General features: G+C 41.5%; 1 protein-coding gene across 7 annotated transcripts in view; it reads right to left on the bottom strand.

The window, feature by feature from the left end:
- Window positions 1–21,589, bottom strand: part of PHACTR2 (phosphatase and actin regulator 2) — a 226,289-nt gene that overhangs the window by 52,630 nt on the left and 152,070 nt on the right. For all 7 annotated transcript variants that reach the window (XR_012158072.1, XM_073337514.1, XM_073337516.1 and 4 more), the window contains exon 3: window positions 452–532. Coding sequence is in view for 6 of the 7 variants with exons in the window: in XM_073337514.1 (XP_073193615.1) it covers window positions 452–532 (81 nt within the window). In the remaining variant the exon portion in view is untranslated. The remainder of the gene's footprint in view (window positions 1–451; window positions 533–21,589) is intronic.

The raw sequence follows: 21,589 nt of genomic DNA, 5'->3' as shown, positions 1-21,589 counted from the left end.
GGTAAGTGGCAGGGCCCCAAAGTTTTTAGTTTTCTCATCCATAATCGCCATATCATCCTCCAGCTGTTTTGGAAAGAACTGCTCAACTCAAAATATCCTCTGAATCACTGATTTCAAAAAGTAACATTAATTACTTAGCACTTTTCATCTACAGAACTCAATTTGCTTTACAAAAGTGCTAAGTATTACAGAGAACACAGAAAGGTTAAGTAACTTGTCCAAGAACACACAGCAAGTCAACAGCAGAACCAGGAACAAACTCCAGGTCTCCAGACTCCAAGTTTGGTGCCCTACCCTCTTGGTCAAACTGCCTCTCCCACTTGCTGCCAGTGTTTTGCCAAATCTGCCTTTTTATAACTGGATAGCTGATATTCATTATAAAATGGAACAACGTGATAATAATGTCCATGCTTAGAGTTTAAGATCTAAATTTTAGGTTATTTGTCATCACCTTGCTCAGATATTTCCTTCAGAACTCCCTTTCTTATCAGCTCCTCTCTGCTTTGTCTTGTTGAAATCTTCCTTTCCAACACTTAGAAAAAGAGAAAGCACAGTTAAGAATACATCCATTCTGGTACCAAATGTAAAATTAAAAAAACAAAACAAAACCACTCTGCAGACTCTTTGATTTTGCTAGAAAAAAGGGTTATTTTTTCAGATCTCACAAACTGGAAATATTCTTTATTTTATTAGTCAGACAGTAACCAATATCCTCAGCAATAATATTGCTTAGCATAACCTGTGCGGTGCCCTAACTGTATGGGAAAAACAGCTTTAAAAGAAGTTAATATGGCCTGTTATAAACAGGAACAAAATCATAATTTCGGCTGATTATCACAGCAAAAAATGCAAAGTCGTGTTTTTAGGTTGGGGAAAAAATCATGGCAAACATTTTAATTAAGTTTATTTTTCATTAAAAATAAATAGCTTTGCAGTCATTTAAAAACATATAAAGATAGCAACATACCCACACAAACAAAACACACACCAAAATAGAGCGCAGGGTAAAAATTGATGGAGACATCTTGTTAACAGCAGACAGTGCAGGATGAAAGAGACCATGAGTGAAATTTTCAGAAGCACCTAACTGACTTAAGAGCCTCAATCTCATTTTTAAAAGTGCCAGGCACTTACAGTCTGATTTTCAAAGGTATTTAAGCACCTAAAGAAGCAGATAGCATCAATTGGGATTTTCAAAAGCACCTGGGCACCTACTGCAATTAAAATCAAATTAGTTAGGTGCCTAGGCACTTTTGAAAATTCCACTAGACACCTACCTGCATCTTCAGATGCCTAAATACCTTTGAAAATCTGGTCCTTTGAAATCCTAGGTCTCACTGAAAGTCAATGGAACTTAGGCACACAGAAGTCTAAGGCCTGGTCTACACTACGAGTTTATGTTGGATTTAGCAGCGTTAAATCGAATTAACCCTACACCCATCCACAAAACGAAGCCATTTTTTTCAACATAAAGGGCTCTTAAAACCCATTTCTGTACTCCTCCCCAACAAAGGGATTAGTGCTGAAATCGACATCGCCGTTTCAAATTAGGGTTAGTGTGGATGCAATTCAAAGGTATTGGCCTCCGGGAGCTATTTCACAGTGCACCATTGTGACTGCTCTGAACTCCGATGCACTGGCCAGGTGTACAGGAAAAGCCCCAGGAACTTTTGAATCTCATTTCCTGTTTGGCCAGGCAAACTCATCAGCACAGGTGACCATGCAGTCCCAGAATCGAAAAAGAGCTCCCGCATGGACCGAACGGGAGGTACTGGATCTGATCGTTGTATGGGGAGAGGAATCCGTGCTATCAGAACTCCGTTCCAAAAGACGAAATGCCAAAACATTTCAAAAAATCTCCAAGGAGCTCAGACAAGCGTACTAGAAAAACAAAGAATCAAACCGACGCTCCGGGACAGAGCCCCAGACATGTCGCTTCTACGCTGAGCTGCATGCGATTCTAGGGGGGGCCGCCACCACTACCCCACCCCGTCCATGGACTCCAATGATGGGAGGATTTTGCGGATGGGGAAGATGAGGAGGAGAAGCTTGAGGAGAGCACACAGCACACTGTTCTCCCCGACAGCCAGGATCTTTTTATCACCCTGACTGAAATACCCTCCCAACCCAACCAAACCGGAGAAGGGACCTCTGGTGAGTGTACCTTTTAAAATACAGTACATGTTATAAAAGCAAGCGTTTTTTAATGATTAAATAGCCCTGAGGACTTGGGATGCATTCGAGGCCAGTACAGCTACTGGAAAAGTCTGTTAACGTGTCTGGGGATGGAGTGGAAATCCTCCAGGGACATCTCCATGAAGCTCTCCTGGAGGTACTCTAAAAGTCTTTGTAGAAGGTTTCTGGGGAGAGCAGCCTTATTCCGTCCTCCATGGTAGGACACTTTACTATGCCATGCTAGTAGCAAGTAATCTGGTATCATTGCATGACAAAGCCTGGCAGCGTATGGTCCCGGTGTTTGTTGGCATTCAAGCAACATCCATTCTTTATCTCTCTGTGTTATCCTCAGGAGAGTGATATCGTTCACGGCAACCTGGTTGAAATAGGGGAATTTAATTAAGGGGACACTCAGAGGTGGCTGTTCCTAATGGGCTGTTTGCCTGTGGCTGAAAATAAATCCTCCCCGCAGTTAGCCACGTGGTGGTGGTGGTGGTGGTGGGGGCATTGGCGCTGAGCTGTTCGCGTTTGGCTAGCAGGGATCTTCCCTGATATCAGCCATGTGGTGGAGTGAGGAGTAAAGCGATCATCCCAGAGAATTGGATGGCGGGGGGTTAGTCTGGTTTCTGCTGCTGCACATTAACAGGAAAACTGCAGCACTGCACTAAATGGCCAACTCAACGTGCTTTGCTTGGTATGGGAGAGAAGGGCGCTGCTGTTATGAAGGTTGCAGAAGCCGAAAGACTATGGCTTACCATGGCTGCCTGCAAGCCAAATTCTGTTGCCTGGCACTGCGTGTGTGATCTCTAACACCAAAGCCACAGGCACTCAATATAAGATGCAAAATGCGACTTTGTACCAAAATCACATGTGCTATGTAATGTGAATAGTGTTGTTCATCGTGAAAGAGTATAGCCATTGTTCTGTAAAATGTACCTTTTTAAATACTTCACTCCCTTTTTAACTCCAGCAGCTAAAAATGTTTCAAGCCTCCCTCCTCCATCCCAAAGGCTATCTCAAAAAAGGCAGCAAAAAAAAAACGCACGCGCGATGAAATGTTCTCTGAGCTCATACAGTCATCCGGCGCTGACAGAGCTCAGCAGAATGTGTGGAGGAACACAATAGCAGAGTACAGGAAAGTGGCCAATGAATGTGAGGAGAGGTGGCGGCAGGAAGATCAGAGGGGCATGATGCAACGCTGGGGCTACTGCAGGATCAAACAGACATGCTCCAGCGTCTGGTGGAGGTTCATGAACAGCAGCAGGATCACAGACTGCTGCTGCAGCCACTGTTTAACCATCCTCCCTCCTCCCCACGTTCCATAGCCTCCTCACCCAGATGCCCAAGAACGCAGGGTGGGAGGCTCTGGGCACCCAACCACTCCACCCCAGTGGACAGCCCAAGCAACAGAAGGCTATCATTCAACAAGTTTTGAAGTGGCCTTTTCCTTCCCTCCTACCACACCCCACCCGGGCTACCTTGTGAGTTATCTCCCTATTTTTATAAACAATTAATAAAGAATACATGTTTTTTAAATAATAGTGACTTTATTTCCTTTGCAAGCAAGCTGTGATCAAACGGGGGAGGGCGGGTGGCTTACAGGGAATTTAGAGGCAACCAAGGGCGGGGGTTTTCATCAAGGAGAAACAAACAGAAGTGTCACACAGTATCCTGGCCAGTCATGAAACTTGTTTTCAAAGCTTCTCTATTGCGCAGCGCTTCCTGCTGTGCTCTTCTAATCACCTTGGTGTCTGGCTGCGCGTATTCAGCGGCCAGGCGATTTGCCTCAACTTCCCACCCCGCCATAAACGTCTCCCCCTTACTCTCACAGAGATTGTGGAGCACACAGCAAGCAGCAATAACAATGGGAATACTGGTTTTGCTGAGGTCTGAGTGAGTCAGTAAACTGCGCCAGCGACCCTTTAAATGTCCAAATGCACACTCTACCACTATTCTGCACTTGCTTAGCCTACAGTTGAACAGCTCCTTACTACTGTCCAGGGTACCTGGGTATGGCTTCATGAGCCAGGGCATTAAGGGGTAGGCTGGGTCCCCAAGGATAACCATAGGCATTTCAACATCCCCAACAGTTATTTTCTGGTCTGGGAAGTAAATCCCTTCCTGCAGCCGTTTAAAAAGACCAGAGTTCCTGAAGACGCGAGCGTCATGAACCTTTCCCGGCCATCCTACCTTGATGTTGGTGAAACGTCCTTTGTGATCCACCAGTGCTTGCAGAACCATTGAAAAGTACCCCTTGCGGTTTATGTACTGGCTGCCCTGGTGGCCCAGTCCCAAGATAGGGATATGCGTTCCGTCTATAGCCCCACCACAGTTAGGGAATCCCATTGCAGCAAAGCCATCTAGTAGAACCTGCACATTTCCCAGAGTCACTACCTTTGATAGCAGCAGCTCAATGACTGCGTTGGCTACTTGCATCACAGTGACCCCCACAGCAGATTTGCCCACTCCAAATTGATTACTGACTGACTGGTAGCTGTCTGGTGTTGCAAGTTTCCACAGGGCTATCGCCACTCGCTTCTCAACTGTGAGGCTGCTCTCATCTTGGTATTGTGCTTTAGGGCAGGGGAAAGCAAGTCACAAAGTTCCATGAAAGTGCCCTTACGCATGTGAAAGTTTCGGAGCCACTGGGAATCATCCCAAACCTGCAACACTATGCGGTCCCACCACTCTGTGCTTGTTTCCCAGGCCCAGAATTGGCGTTCCACAGCATGAGCCTGCCCCAGTAACACCATGATCTCCAAATTGCTGGGGACCGCGGTTTTAGAGAAATCTGTGTTCATGTCCTCATCACCGCGCTGCCATCACCTCTTCACCTGGTTTTTCAGGTGCTGGTTCTGCATAAACTGCACGATAATGTGCAAGGTGTTTACAATGGTCATAACTGCTGCGGTGAGCTGAACGGGCTCCATGCTTGCTGTGTTATGGCGTCTGGCTAGGGCAATCCAGGGAAAAGGGCGCGAAATGATTTTCTGCTGTTGCTTTCATGGAGGGAGGGAGGGAGGGAGGGTTGACTGACGACATTTACCCATAACCATCCGTGACAAATTTTTGGCCCCATCAGGCATTGGGAGCTCAGTCCAGAATTCCAATGGGCAGCGGGGACTGTGGGATAGTGGGGACTGTGGGATAGTGCACAGCTCGGGTGCACAGTGGGGACTGTGGGATAGTGCACAGCGGGGACTGTGGGATAGTGCACAGCTCGGAATGTCGACGCTTACCACAGTACTGTGGATGCACACCGCCGAATTAATGTGCTCTGTGTGGACACGTGCACTCGACTTTATACTATCTGTTCCCAAAAATCGACTTCTGTAAAATCAGAGTACTTTCGTAGTGTAGACATGGCCTAAGTCACTTTTGAAAATAGAACTTAGGTTCTTTTGAAATTCACAAAAATCATGGCCATGACAAGCATACAGATTAATGCCCAGTTCTTGCAAAGAGATGTGTGTTGGTGGACACTTATGCCGCCTGGAGAGTACCATTAAAGTCAATGGGACATGACAAAGAAATAAAGGCCCACCTGTGCACATACTGTTGAAGGACTGGAGTCTTAACCATCATAGTAAGCAGGTTTATTTATGATAGTACTGCACTGAATGCATCATTCTATCACATAGGTTCCAAGGACAATAAAGGAGGCATGTAAAAAATTGCTTACCTGTTTTACTAATAACAATTTAGATTAAAAATCTTGCAGTTTTCAGAACCTAATTCACTTAATTCTTGCATTTATGCTTACTGCTTCCTTTTTGCATCTCACTTGCCCTGGACAGTGAAACTAGACTGATCAGTATCATTTTCTGCTTATAGGGCCTGATCCAATCTCCACTGAAATCAATAGCATTTTTTACACTGACTTCAATAGGCACTGGATTGGACCCATAATCTGGTTTTACTCTTCATTTCTCATGATGATGTTTTTCCAATGCTACTGGGTAACACTTGAATTTAAAATTGTTTTAAAAGAAAAATAAAAAGAACCATGAAACACTTCCTTTCATATTAGGATGAAACTCTTTACACTTTCAAAGCACTATACTACCATTACTACACATATTACCTAGAAGATAATACGGTGATAAGTAACAGTCAGCATGGATTTGTCAAGAACAAATCATGTCAAACCAACCTGATAGCTTTCTTTGACAGTGTAAGAAGCCTTGTAGATAGGAGGGAAGTGGTAGATGTTGTATATCTTGACTTTAGTAAGGCTTTTGATACTGTCTCTCATGACCTTCTCATAAACAAACTTGGGAAATACAACTTAGATGGAGCTACTATAAGGTGGGTGCATAACTGGTTAGAAAATCATTCCCAGAGAGTAGTTATTAGTGGTTCACAGTCATGCTGGAAGGGCATAACAAGTGGGGTCCCGCAGGGATCGGTTCTGGGTCTGGTTCTGTTCAATATCTTCATCAATGATTTAGATAATGGCATAGAGAGTACACTTATAACGTTTGTGGATGATACCAAGCTAGGAGGGTTTGTAAGTGCTTTGGAGGATAGGATTAAAATTCAAAATGATTTGGACAAACTGGAGAAATGGGATAAATAGATAGGATGAAATTCAATAAGGACAAATGCAAAGTGCTCCTCTTAGGAAGGAACAATCAGTTGCACACATCCAAAATGGGAAATGACTGCCTAGGTAGGAGTACTGCAGAAAGGGATCCGGGGGTCATAGTAAGAAGAAAAGGAGGACTTGTGGCACCTTAGAGACTAATAAATTTATTTGAGCATAAGCTTTCGTGAGCTACAGCTCACTTCATCGGAAGCATTCGGTGGAAAAATGGGGTCATAGTGGATCACAAGCTAAATATGAGTCAACAGTGTAACGCTGTTGCAAAAAAAGCAAACAACATTCTGGGATGTATTAGCAGTATTGTAAAGCAAGACACGAGAAGTAATTCTTCCGCTCTACTCTGTGCTGATTAGGCATCAACTGGAGTATTGTATCCATTTCTGGGAGCCACATTTCAGGAAAGATGTGGACAAATTGGAAAAGTCCAGAGAAGAACAACAAAAATGATTAAAGGTCTAGAAAACATGACCTATGAGGAAAGATTGAAAAAATTGGGTTTGTTTAGTCTGGAAAAGAGAAGACTGGGGGGACATGATAACAGTTTTCAAGTACATAAAAGCTTGTTACAAGGAGGAGGGAGAAAAATTGTTCTTCTTAACCTCTGAGGCTAAGACAAGAAGCAATGGGCTTAAATTGCTGCAAGGGAGGTTTATGTTGGACATTAGGAAAAAATTCCTAACTGTCAGGGTGGTTAAGCACTGGAATAAATTGCCTAGGGGAGGTTGTGGAATCTCCATCATTGGAGATTTTTAAGAGCAGGTTAGACAAACACCTGTCAGGAATGGTCTAGATAATACTTAGTCCTGCCATGAATGCGGGGGACTGGACTAGATGACCTCTCGACATCCCTTCCTGTTCTATGATTATGTAAGCTTCACAGCACCCCTTAAATATATTTATCCCCATTTTAAAGACTGGGAAATTCATGCGGAAGGAGGCTATGGTCTTGATCCTTCATCATTCCTAGTATTAACTGACTGTGTTTTATAAATTACTTTAAATAACTTACGTTCTGTTAGCCCAGCACGATAATATAATGTTCTCAATTTATTTGATTATTGGAAAGAACATTAGAAATTACGTTAATATTTGCTATGAATTTAGTTCCTATGAACAAAAAAGGTTGCATAACAAATACATCTGACCAAGATTCTGTACTCTTGTATAAGAAGTGTATTGTGTCTACTTACGTTACCTTAATATGAAAAGACGCCAGCATCTAATAAGGTTGAATCTTAATAATAATTTATGGCATATCACAGATATTATACATTACATTGCATTTCACAATCCAATATTTTCAAAAAGTAAATGCACTTATGCTGGGATTCATTCACTTAAGACAATAATTAAATCCAAAAAAACTATTTTAGAAGACTTAAGAATGTACAAGTCAAGCACTCAAAAGTCAGGAAATGCCAGAACTAAGATTGCCTGTGCCTTAATTCAGCCCCCTTGTGCCTAGGCATTATGACAAAACCTTTCATTACATGATCACATGCTATTTTTTCCATAGGATCTCTGCCTCATTCAGTGCCTGGGATGAATGGTGCTCACTGAACAAGTTGTTGTTCTTTCTTTTTCTTTTAATCCTTACTATTCAATGTGTGGCCCTAGGTCTTGTTCACTGTACACCATTCAAACACTGCTCTGAAAATTATTAATTTCCTCATGGGCATTTCTATGGTGATTTCACCACAGAATCTGAGTGCTTCACAAATATTAATGAAGTTACCTTCACAACACCCCTGTAAGGTCAGATGGTATTATTGTCCTCATCTGTAAAATGGGGAAGAGAGAACAAGGCCAGAACTGTCAAAAGAATCCACCCATTCTGAGAGATATTTTTGAATGTAATTTCCTAAGTTTAAATATGCAAACTGAAAAAAAACAGAAATTCTGTGGAACCATATTGACACCCACGTGGTTCATCAGCTGGCTCGGAACCTTGCATTGCATAGACCTCCACCATTAGAGCTAAGGGAGTTACTGATAGAGGTATCAGGCTGTTGTCTATGTGGCCCAGCCACTAGAAGCGGCGGGATGAAATGCAGTTTCCTAGTGGGTTTTGCTATTTGCTGGTAGCAGAGAAATATCAAGACAAAAATCTCCTTGGTTCAAGTCCAGATTGTGGAAGGTGGGCATGGTCTAATGGTTATAAACCATTTTGCCCCCTCTCTAGCTCCTGTCCCTGGGCCCTCCCATCCTACCCTAGTTCTTACCCCTGTATCCTCTCCCTGGGGTTGATTCAGCTGGCTCCTACTCCCCTCGTTTTCCCTCTTCCCTTTATTCCCATCCCCCTTCCATCCATCCTCCTGCATGTGTCTTTCCACTCCTAATCCCAGCCCCTGTACACACTGCTCCCATCCTCCCCTATGCTTCCCTACTTCTCAGCTCTTGCTCCTGCCTGCCCCCCACTTCTCTCACCCTCTGCATGCTAGTCAGGTTTCTTCCTCCTTCTCTTCCATGCTGCCTGGCCGCTAGTGTAGCTCAGTTGCTCTGTGGGGATGGCACAAATCCAGTTCAACTGACACACAGGCATTTAATAGACAGCAGGTTTAAAACAAACAAAAGGAAGTATTTCTTCACTCAACGCACAGTCAACCTGTGGAACTCCTTGCCAGAGTATGTTGTGAAGGCCAAGATTATAACAGGGTTCAAAAAAGAACTAGATAAGTTCATAGAGGAGGGGGTCCAACAATGGCTATTAGCCAGGATGGACAGGGATGGTGTCCCTAGCCCCTGTTTGCCAGAAGCTGGGAATTGGCCACAGGGGATGGATCACTTGATGCTTACCTGTTCTGTTCATTCCCTCTGGGGCACCTGGCATTGGCTACTGTTGGAAGATAGGATACTGGGCTAGATGGACCTTTGACCTGACCCAGTATGGCCATTCTTAAGTTCTTATTGAGAGAGGATGGAGCATGCTCAGTGCAGACAGACTCTATGGAGAATGTAGCCTCCAAATTTCAAGACGTCTCCATTGAGCATATGCGAACTTCAATTTTCAGGAATTTATAATTTGGCCAAATTTGGCTGGTTTTCCATGGGATGATAAACATTCCTGAAACCAGCGTGATCGCTCTCCCCCCAACACACCAAATTTCAAGCTCATACTCCAAATCACAAAGCTGCTAGAACTTCTCAATGGATAGTTGTAAGATTTTTTTTTTTTTAACATGGGCAAAACAATATATATTTTCCCTATTCTCATTCTCGGAAATGGCTGAATTATTTTTGGATGAAATTTAACACAAAAACAAAAAGCCCACACACAAACTCAGACCAAGTCAGATACCCAGCATGGAAAATTTGAGCCCAAAACATCTTAAGTTTGGCAAAGTTATAAATAATCAAAAATAGTGGTCTTGTAATGGAATGTGTTAGGCAGGCTAAACTATAGGCTATGCGATGGACACCGCTTACAATACACCAAGGGAATCTGAACACAACTAGAAGTCTCATCCATGCCTGATCATTTCCTGTCTTGATTACAACAAGGCTTCCCTGATACTCAGTCCATTAAAAATACAGTGGCTAAAATTACAGAACCATAGACATGTAGGGTTGGCAGGGACCTCAAGAGGTCATCAAGCCCAGCACCCTGCACTGAGACAGGACCAAGTAAACCTAGTCTATACTTGACAGGTGTTTGTTCAACTTATTCTTAAAAACCTCCAGTGAGGGGGATTCCACAACCTCCCTTAGAAGCCTATTCCAGCGCTAACTACCCTTATAGTTAGAAAGTTTTTCCTAATATTGGTCCTGAATCTTTCTTGTTGTAGATTAAGCCCATTACCTTTGGTCCTACCTTCAGCAGACCTGGAGAACAATTGATCACTGTTCTCCTTATAACAGCCCTTAACATATTTAAAGACTGAGGGGAAATCTGATAAAATTAAGTCTTCTTCTTAAGATTAAACATGCCCATTTTTTTTAACCTTTCCTCATAGGTCAGGCTTTCTCAACCTTTTATCATTTTTGTTGCTCTCCTCTGGACTCCCTCCAATTTGTTCACATCTTTCCTAAAGTGTGATGCCTAGAACTGGACACAGTACTCCAGCTGAGGCTTCACCAGTGCCGAGCAGAGTAGGACAGTTACCTCCAGTACCTGAAATGCAGTCCTCCAGAATATCATCCTTTTTCACAACATCACCACATTGTTGACTCTCATTCAACATCTTTGTGATACACTGTTACCTTTATTCCTTGCCTGTTGATTTAACCATGTTGTCCCCACCCACACCTTTCAATACTTCTGCTGGCTCTCTCTCCTTCACTACATGGGCCGCATCTACCATGATTGAATTGGCCTCGTTAGCACTACAAAAAGTAATTTTCCCTCTGTTGATATTTACCCCTTCTTGTCAACTGTTGAAAATAGGCCACATTCACCCTAATTGAATTGGCCTCGTTAGCACTGACCCCCCCACTCGGTAAGGCAACTCCCATCTTTTCACGTGCTGTGTATTTATATCTGCCTACTGTATTTTTCACTCCATGCATCTGATGAAGTGGGTTTAGCCCACGAAAGCTTATGCCCAAATAAATTTGTTAGTCTCCAAGGTGCCACAAGGACTCCCCTTTTTCTTATTCAGACTAACACCGCTACCCCTCTGAAACCTGTCATACATTCAGCTTAAATTTCTTAAATTTGCCTTGTAGACCCAACACAACTCTATCCCCTCCTGCTCCACTAACACCACCAGCCTCAGTGCACTATTCAGCTGATCCTCCCACAAGCATTTCTGTATCTTTATTCATGCTGTCTCCCACGTTTGAAATGTCTCCTTTTTCTGATTTTCCAAGCTACCACCTTCTCCTTATTCAGAGTGGTCACAATATGAAATTCTATCCTTGCAAATGCTTTTAAACTTAACCACCAGGATGTACACATGACTAGCTAAGTGACCACTAGATCTTATTGCTGTTACCTTTGTTCTCCCTTAGATCCCTTCTTTACTGTTTTTTATCCCCACTCCAAGCACCATGTCGGATACTAAAGCCCCAGTCTTGCCAAGGGATCTGCCCTTGTAGACCTTTACGCTTACTTGGAGTCCTGCTGAAGTCTCAAGGACTCCATGAGGGCATAGGGGTCCACATCAATAAATCTCTTTCCAGGTTCAGGGCCTTAAATTATACAGTTTTTTGGGACAAGACACCAGGGCTTTCTACCTGTACTGTAATCCACTTAGCACATTTCTGGAAGCTGTTAACGCAAACCACAATAATTCTTCTATATTAAATTCCATCATCAAATATGGTGATTTTAAAACAATATTAATGTGAAACAGATATGGCAATATACAGTATTTTAACATAGCATGTTTTATATACTCGTGCAGTATAACTAATTCAGTGTTGTTTGCTAGTCTAACTGACCTTGTCGACAATATTCATGTAAGTCTAATAAAAATTGGTCTTAGAGTTGAGATCTTTATAGCATAGTTGCCTTTTACTTGATGATATGATCCTTGTGGTTTTATAGAAATGCAAACTCAGTTTGGAGCTCTAGTAAACTAAATAGCATTGTGCCCCATACTCATATTATGAAATGCAACCAATTCCATAAGCACAATGTGCTTGCCTGAAGAAATGCGAATGTGATACAAACTCAGTTCCCAGATGCCCTTCTCCAGCAAGCTCAAAAATCTTAGGGTGAAGTCCTGGCCACACTGAATTCAATGGCAAAACTTCCACTGATTTCAGTGAGTCCAAGGCTTCATCCTTAGATGGGAAGGGTTGGGTTTTGTGAGACAGTGCGTGAATATAGCATATTTTGTGTAAACCTAATCCTGCAACCCCCATTCACTCCAGTAAACCCTACTCGTGCAAGGGATTCCACTGACTACTACATTTTTTGCAGTAGCCCAATTCAACATAGGACTTACTTTTCATGGAAAGGTGAAGAATCAACTTTATTTATTTATTGCAAAAAGAATGCTTCGTGCCATTCAGTAATCATAAGCTTCAAGCGGTCTTAAAAACCCCATTCTTCCATTTAAAAAGTAATCTGAGAGCCTAGATACCTGCCAATTTTTTTGTTTTGGTCTTTCCAAGATGAGCCCCAGCTGATTGTGATTTAGTTTTGAGTTTTTCTCTGGTCTTAATCCTGATCTAATCAGGCTAAAAATGGTTTCTGGCCCCAATTCCATATACTCTTACCATGGGGCTTTGAAGTGGCAGCTGCTTCATGCCAAGATATAAACTGCTGCCTTCTTTTGCTCTCCAGCAAATAGACACTGAGAGGAAAAATCTTGAGTTGATGCCATTCACTGTTTGTTTTTACATTATTTTAAAAGCCCTTTATACAGAAAGTGCACAACTAGGTTCACAGTGAATGGATTTTATGAGATACAGCATGGAAAATATGTTGCTAAAGGGAAAAATTCCAACCATCATTCCACATCAGTTCAAATATTTCCATATCTGGTTCTCCATCTTTTGAAATATTTGCACCATATGTTATGTAGATTTTTCAGCTCTTAGCACAATACAATTACGTGAAGATTTTGTAAAAAAACTGCATGATACAGCCTGGTCAAGCCTATACCAAGGCCCTATTTCAAAGGACTGATCCAAAGCCCAGTGAAGTCACTTGAAAGACTCTCTGACATTCTATTTTCTGACTGACAAGAAGTCTTCTCCCTATACACATATTTACCAGGGTAGGATATTTATTAGGCCTTTAAGAGAACAAGCTAAAAACAGGACAATAATTCTGCTAATAATCTTAGGCCAAGTGCTACCTTCATAGTTGTAATACACACAGCCACACCTCTGTCCAAAACACAGGTAAATCTCCCCTCCCAGCTGTTTGGGGAAGAGGCCCTTCTGCCCTGCACCTGTGACCTCCCTGCTCCTTTTCCATCATAGATCAGCAGGTAATATCTTTCCTGCTGCATTAATTGGTGGGGCAACAAGAGCCACCTGCTAAGCAAATGCAACATTTTAACTTCTGCTTTTCCTAGGAATCTCTCTTCAGTAGGTATAAGGATGAACTTTTTATCTCCAGGAAGCAGCTTGTGATAGGATGCATTCAGCCCAAATGAGGTTTCACTTCAAACCCCACCTTTAAGGAAAAGTACTATAGAATTTAATATGAGTCTATAAAAGTTATTCTATCTATTTAGAGAATTTAAGAGCAGATCAAGTCATTCCTATAGGTCTTTTGCGTGCATATGTCTTGACAACAGGCTCCATAGTAGATAAGAATATTTCTTCACTGCAGAGTTAACTTGGGTGATTTGGCACCTGGGCCTGAGCACTCAGGTTGGCCTAGGCTGGGTGGGAGCAGCCACATTGCAAACCCCTAGCCGAGTTACTAGGTCCTCATTGGTGCTGTGCTCATCTACGTGTGTTGCTAAGACTTTTGAAGACATGGCCTATAGTTCTTTGTGCTGCAGTAAGCTGAGCCGCTCTGTGGTTCTCTCTCAGTGAATTGTGGGAGAACTTGTCCGTCCTTCTGGGCACACAGGGGGAAATGTGGGAAGGCACTGGAGGATTATTAGCACTGGAGCGATTTAGCTTGTGTCCTTACTTCAGATTGGGTGGGTTACCAGCCCAAGTGATAGCAACACCTGAGTGCTGGCCTGCCGCTCTCAGACAGGCCAGCTAGCCCAGGTTGAAAGCACCACCACACTCAGCTGAAGAGGTTTTGTATGTAGACAGGAGGGAAGTTTGAGACAACAGTTGAGTAAGAGCCTGAGGTAACTGTACAGTGAAGAGAGACCCTCAGTGTAAGGAGATGTGGCTGCACTTGGGAACAAAGTAATTAATATTACAACAGTTCAATAATACTTTACACTTTCAAAGTGCAGTACAAATACACCTCTACCCCGATATAATGCGACCCAATATAACACAGTAAAGCAGTGCTCGGGGGGGGGGGCTGCTCACTCTGGCAGATCGGCAAGTCTGGCTCTGACACGCTGCTCTGAGCGGCGTGTTAAGGGTGCTGGACTGGGGCCGAGGGGTTGGATAAGGGGCAGAAGGTCTCGGGGGGCGGTCAGGGGACAGGGAGCAGGAGGGGTTGGATGGTTCGGAGGTTCTGGGGGCGGGGCGGTCAGGGAATGGGGGCGTTGGAGTCCCGGGGGGCCTATCAGGGGACAGGGAGCGGGGGAAGGAGGGTTGGGGGTTCTGAGGGGTCAGTCAAGGGGTAGGAAGTGACTATGAATAACGGAAATGCTCAAAGCCAAAGAAAGTTCGATATAATGCAGTTTCACCTATAACGCGGTAAGATTTTTTGGCTCCCGAGGACCGCGTTATATCGGGATAGAGGTGTAACAACATGGGTTTAAAATGGTATAGGTTTAGACATGCTAGCTTTGCCTCTGACTCCTTTCTTTTGAGCATTTTTGTTTGACCGTTACTGCTATCTGAGTGGTGGGAGGAGGAGAGGTTTGCAATCCTATTTTCCCAACTGACATTTCTTTAAACAACAACAGTGTGCGTGAGCCACAATGTTCAGCTCTAAATCTGGTTCTGAATTTTCCCATATTCCATTCCAGAGGTTTATTTGGGCTCATCTCTATTAAAAATCTTAAAGAAAAGGGAAAAAATAAGAATATCTTGTCAATGGATCAACTTATGTGAATCAGAGTGGAGTGTTTTCTTGACAGGGCTCTGATGGAGGTAGTAGAGCACACTGGCACCTCTCTTAATGTACTATCTTGTTGTCCAGAATCTTAGCTTTCTTTTTTTTTTTTTTTTTTTTTTTTAAACAAAGGAAGTCTCTCTCTCACTGTTATGGTTGTGAAGAAAACCTCAAAAATGTAATTGATGCAGAAATGTCTTCCTGAGCCTGGAACAATAGCTCTAAGATGTGAAAGGGCCCAGTCATCATAGGGAAGTGTTAATTCAGATGCCTAGTGATCATTTAAATGTCCTGATAGTTAACTAGCTCATTCCTCATGTAAAAAAAACAAAAATATCACAAATCTGTGCAATTTACTATGAGTGAATATTCATTTTGGTATCAAATGTGTGGAATGCATTTGACACTATCACCCCTCATTCCCTGCCCCAAATCAAGAAACCAAGTCTAAGGAACGTAGCAGATCCAAGGGGCATAATCAAGCCATTCCAAGGGGAATCAAGCTGAAAGAGCCCAGAGATCATGCATGGTCATATCTTGACATTTCCACAATGTACTGTGAGCAGCATCTCATTTTGGTGACTTGCAAGGGTGGATCTTATTTTGTATGCAGAGGCTGGAAGCGTACCAGCACCATTTTCTCCTCAGTTCAACCCCGCTTCTTGATATGTTTTGTGCTGTGAAAATATATTTGCAGACAGTAACAAACCTAGAAGACTGTGTAGTGTATATTTAAAGATGTGCACTATTTGATTATTTAGTGCTGCATTCTGCAGCTCTTAATCAGGCAAACTCCAACAGAACCCAATGAAAGTTTTGCTTGAGTAAGGACAATAAGATAAGGTAGCAAATATAGATCACCTAATGGCCCTATGATTATAGATTTATTAAAATTCTATGCATATTATAAACTATTTTATTCATGTAGAATGAGGTAGTGTATTTCCTTTACACTTTCTTTCTTAAAGTTAAATACTTCAGGCCAGATTGTCCAAAGTTCACACACCATTTTTTGTGAACCTATCTTAACAACACACAGGCTACAGTAGTGTACATGTGCAGTATTGCAAAACCCAGGCATTCAAAATCATGAGTCAGACTCCCAAAAATCATGGAGTGTATTAAATACAACTTTTTTAAAAATTGGGGTTCTTTTTACTTTTTTGAGCCTTTCAGGTTCACATATTCAAGTTTTTCTCTGCAACCAAGAGGGTTAGTCATCTAAATTTTCTTTAAAGTGAAAGCTGAGAATCTCAGGTTATAATAACATGACTCCAGGAGTTTGGGCTTTAAAAAAAACCCAGTAAATGTTGAAAACATTGGCAACAATGCATTTTTGTGCATATGTTCACTACAAATAAATAAAATACACATTTATGTATAAATAAATACAAAAAAATACATTTAAAAATCTGGGACTTGATCCTCCATTCTATCCTAATGGTGTAATTGCATAGAAGTAAACGGAATTTCACAGTCATATCATCAGTGAAATAGAGTGGAGAATCAGGCCCTTATATTCTATTTTAATTAAAGTCTATGTACTCATTAGGAAAAATAAAAAAAATAACCAGTCTACTAAATATTAAAGCAAATACCACAAGTTCCTGGGTCTGCTGTTTACTATGTTAACTTAATTCTCTAGAATATGCAGAGAATTTTCTCTGTTAGCACTTTGTGAATAAGAAAGGCAAGGAAATATTATAAATTCTAAAGTGTTGGGTTATACAAAAACTTTTGCTTTTAGAATTATTTTTTGTAAACATTCAGTAAAAAAAAAGGGGGGGGGGCCAGAATGCTGTATACTGGCTTGAATTGCATATTGTAAGGGCTTGTAGTAGGAAGCCTTAGCCAAATGCCAAGTCAAGATGATGAAATAAAAGTTAAAGGACAACTCGGCCCATTTCTGAAAAATTCTATGCACCTGAAAGTCCTTTTGGGAGTGGAGGAAACTTAGTTCAGGAGGTGCTTTACAGTCAGGTCCACTATTTGGTTGTGGCTAATAAAGCCAAGTTAATAGAGAAGTTCAGCTGCCAACCTTGTCACTGAGGGAAAGGGATTAATATCCATGCAGGTGACAGATCCTAAACTCCTTTCTATTTCTGTCATTCCCTGCTAGAGGGATCTTTACATTAGCATTACCTTTTTTGCGTCATTAATTTCCACAGCTCATTAGAAGACTTAAAAAGTCTTATAAAATGGGTTTGATGAAAACAATGATCCAGTTGACAGAGCTCTCCAACAAGAGCTTTCAGATCCATGTAATTATCTACTAACACATACCCATGGTCTATACTCCTTCATTACCAAGCACATTGTGTGTCCGCCACTTTTTCAATGTAAAATCTCTTAACCTGTATGTGAGTTCTACCTGCAGAATAGAGCTCTATACTGTAATCTGAAGATGAAAAAGTTAAAAAATTGAAATCGTGAAGAGGCAAAAAATTAAACCTAATCTATAATACTGTTTTGGTCTCTCAGACCTGAAGGACTGTGTTGTGAAATCGCTGCTGAAATGAAGAAAACAGTTTGCATGATTTAAAAGTGTTCCAGGAAAGTGATTCTGCTTTTCCTCTCTGCTGTACTCTGCTATATCAAACAAAGCCACGCTGCCAAAATAGAAGTCCAAGAGGTGGTCTTTGTAAAAAGAAGTTAGCTTACATATTTCAAACCCTCTCCTCTCTGTCCTTAAAAAAAAAGTCTGATAGATTACTTTTATTTGTCCTAATGTTTTCCTTCTGCAGCCAGTGTGAGCAGAGTATTCAAAATCACAAGTAATGTATAGAACATGCAAAAGTGTTGCAGAATTTAACAGAAATTGATTCACTTTCCATGTGTTTTTTGCACCATGATATACAATACGATAGGGAATTATAGTCCTTCTATAGAATTCTAAGAATGATTAAAAAACTACTTAAAAGAGATTACCCTCTGTTTTACGATATATGTTTTAAAAGTAATCTCAGACCATCTTTTTGTTCTGTGTTTGTACAGTGCCTAACACAACGAGCTTCTTTTCCATAACTAGGGATCCTAGCTGCTATGGGAACACAAATCATAAATGATACATAATAAAGACCCTATTAATTTTTATAGTATTCCATACATTTAATTCTTGGGCCATTCCATAGAATTTTTCCATATGGGGCAAGACAGGCCTTTCGGTCTCACAATGGCCCCAGCCACAATATTCCCCATTTTTGAGACCTTTTAAATGTTAATCACAGTTTCCATTTTAAGACAAGATAACTTCCAAATATAAAGCATCTGCCTTACTAGGCTCATCCTTACAAGACAGCCTTTACATCTTGGTCTTTACAACCTTTGATAATAGTTTACTGTCGCTGCCCTCCTGGTCTGGAGTCAAACCACTGTCACAGAAATTAAACGTTCCATATCCAATTACCCAACATTTGCGCATCTAGATCCCTGTGCATTGTGTTTACTGAATGTGATGTATGGTTGTGTGGGGTTTTGTTTGCTGGCCTATCAATGATATGGGTTTAACATTTTAAGGGATCAGGCAACATTAGAAATAATCTTTGGATTTCTTATTTCCAGCTTGCTAAAGAAAAATGATACATACACGTAAATACCCAATTTCAACAGTAGCCATCTTACAAATAGCTCTTATATAGCAGATCAAATATGAATCAAGATCTGACTCAGCAGCCTCTGCTTTCTCTCTCAAGCTGGGTCAGAGACTGGTGTTATGGTGTTAGACCCAATTTAAAGTTTAACTCTAATCATGGGGTAAACAGCTGCTTTGTATTATTTGTTTGATTAAATCCAGACAAGGAAGGCTTTTAAAACCAGAAGTGCCACAGGTGAGGAATTGGAACTTAAAAGTTGGGCCAAGTGAAAATTGATGCAATTATCCTTTACATGAACACATCAGAATTAGTTATTCGGAAGAACCCAATGCACAGCTACAGACTAGGGACCGAATGGCTAGGCAGCAGTTCTGCGGAAAAGGACCTAGGGGTGACAGTGGACGAGAAGCTGGATATGAGTCAGCAGTGTGCCCTTGTTGCCAAGAAGGCCAATGGCATTTTGGGATGTATAAGTAGGGGCATTGCCAGCAGATCAAGGGATGTGATCGTTCCCCTCTATTCGACATTGGTGAGGCCTCATCTGGAGTACTGTGTCCAGTTTTGGGCCCCACACTTCAAGAAGGATGTGGATAAATTGGAGAGAGTCCAGTGAAGGGCAAGAAAAATGATTAGGGGACTGGAACACATGAGTTATGAGGAGAGGCTGAGGGAGCTGGGATTGTTTAGCCTGCAAAAGAGAAGAATGAGGGGGGATTTGATAGTTGCTTTCAACTACCTGAAAGGGGGTTCCAAAGAGGATGGCTCTAGACTGTTCTCAATGGTAGCAGATGACAGAACGAGGAGTAATGGTCTCAAGTTGCAGTGGGGGAGGTTTAGATTGGATATTAGAAAAAACTTTTTCACTAAGAGGGTGGTGAAACACTGGAATGCGTTACCTAGGGAGGTGGTAGAATCTCCTTCCTTAGAGGTTTTTAAGGTCAGGCTTGACAAAGCCCTGGCTGGGATGATTTAACTGGGAATTGGTCCTGCTTTGAGCAGGGGGTTGGACTAGATGACCTTCTGGGGTCCCTTCCAACCCTGATATTCTATGATTCTATTCAGTATTTAAAATGGTCACATTAATATTAATAAATATAGTTGTTAATCAGGCAGTAATTATTGACATATACATGGGAACAGAAACGGAATCTGAAATGTTACCTGTAGTGTAACTTTAAAACACAATTTTAACCTAAATTCTAGAAATATTGTTTGCTCCATTATATCGGCATGATAACTAAGTTACCCCATATCCTAGTTGTACCTTTACCATAGTACAATTTATTTGAAATAACTGAGTTATTTGAAAGCTGTTTTAAATAACTTACAGGAAAATAGCCCATTATAGACTAACAATCAAAGCAATTTAGAAATAAAGGGAAGATTTGCCCTAGTTAGAGGAAAGTTGCAGAGGATGATAGGTCTCTGAAATGTCTATGATCGAAGAAATAAGGAAGGCGCTTAGAAAAAATATGACACCTAGGAGTAAAGTACATTTCAGAATTTCAGGGCGCTTCAAGGGAATGAACTAGTAACTATAAGAAAAAATAAATTGGGAGTAAAGGTCCATGCAATCTTAAAAACAAAACACATGAACGTCAGTACCAGGCAAATTAGTTGAAACAACAGTAAAGAATAAAATTGTCAGACACATAGAAGAACATAAATTGTTGGTCAAAAGTCAACATGGTTTCTGTAAATGGAGATGATGTCTTACTAATCTATTAGTGTTCTTTGAAGGGGTCAACAAACATGTGGACAAGGGGGATCCAGTGGATCCAGTGTACTTAGATTTCCAGAAAGCCTTTGACCAGGTCCCTCACCAAAGGGTCTTATGTAAATTACGTTGTCATGGGATAAGAAGATCCTTTCATGGCCTGAGAACTGGTTAAAAGACAGGGAACAAAGGGTAGGAATAAATGGTAAATTTTCAGAATGGAGAGGGGTAACTAGTGGTGTTCCCCAAGGGTCAGTCCTAGGACCAATCCTATTCAATTTATTCATAAATGATCTGGAGAAAGGGGTAAACAGTGAGGTGGCAAAGTTTGCAGATGATACTAAACTGCCCAAGATAGTTAAGACCAAAGCAGACTGTGAAGAACTTGAAAAAGATCTCACACAACTAAGTGATTGGGCAACAAAATGGCAAATGAAATTTAATGGGGATAAATGTAAAGTAATGAACATTGGAAAAAATAACCCCAACTATACATACAATATCATGGGGGCTAATTTAGCTACAACTAATCAGGAAAGAGATCTTGGAATCATTGTGGATAGTTCTCTGAAGACGTCCATGCAGTGTGCAGCGGCAGTCAAAAAAGCAAACAGGATGTTAGGAATCATTAAAAAAGGGATAGAGAATAAGACAGAGAATATTTTATTGCCCTTATATAAATCCATAGTACGCCCACATCTTGAATACTGTGTACAGATGTGGTCCCCTCATCTCAAAAAAGATATACTTGCATTAGAAAAGGTTCAGAGAAGGGCAACTAAAATGATTAGGGGTTTGGAAAGGGTCCCATATGAGGAGAGATTAAAGAGGCTAAGACTTTTCAGCTTGGAAAAGAGGAGAGTAAGGGGGGATATGATAGAGGTATATAAAATCATGAGTGG

This window comes from Lepidochelys kempii, chromosome 3 (genome assembly GCF_965140265.1).
Source record: "Lepidochelys kempii isolate rLepKem1 chromosome 3, rLepKem1.hap2, whole genome shotgun sequence".
Classification (NCBI taxonomy): domain Eukaryota; kingdom Metazoa; phylum Chordata; order Testudines; family Cheloniidae; genus Lepidochelys; species Lepidochelys kempii.
The sequence above is the reverse complement of the archived record's forward strand: the minus strand, read 5'-3'. Positions and strand labels throughout refer to the sequence as shown.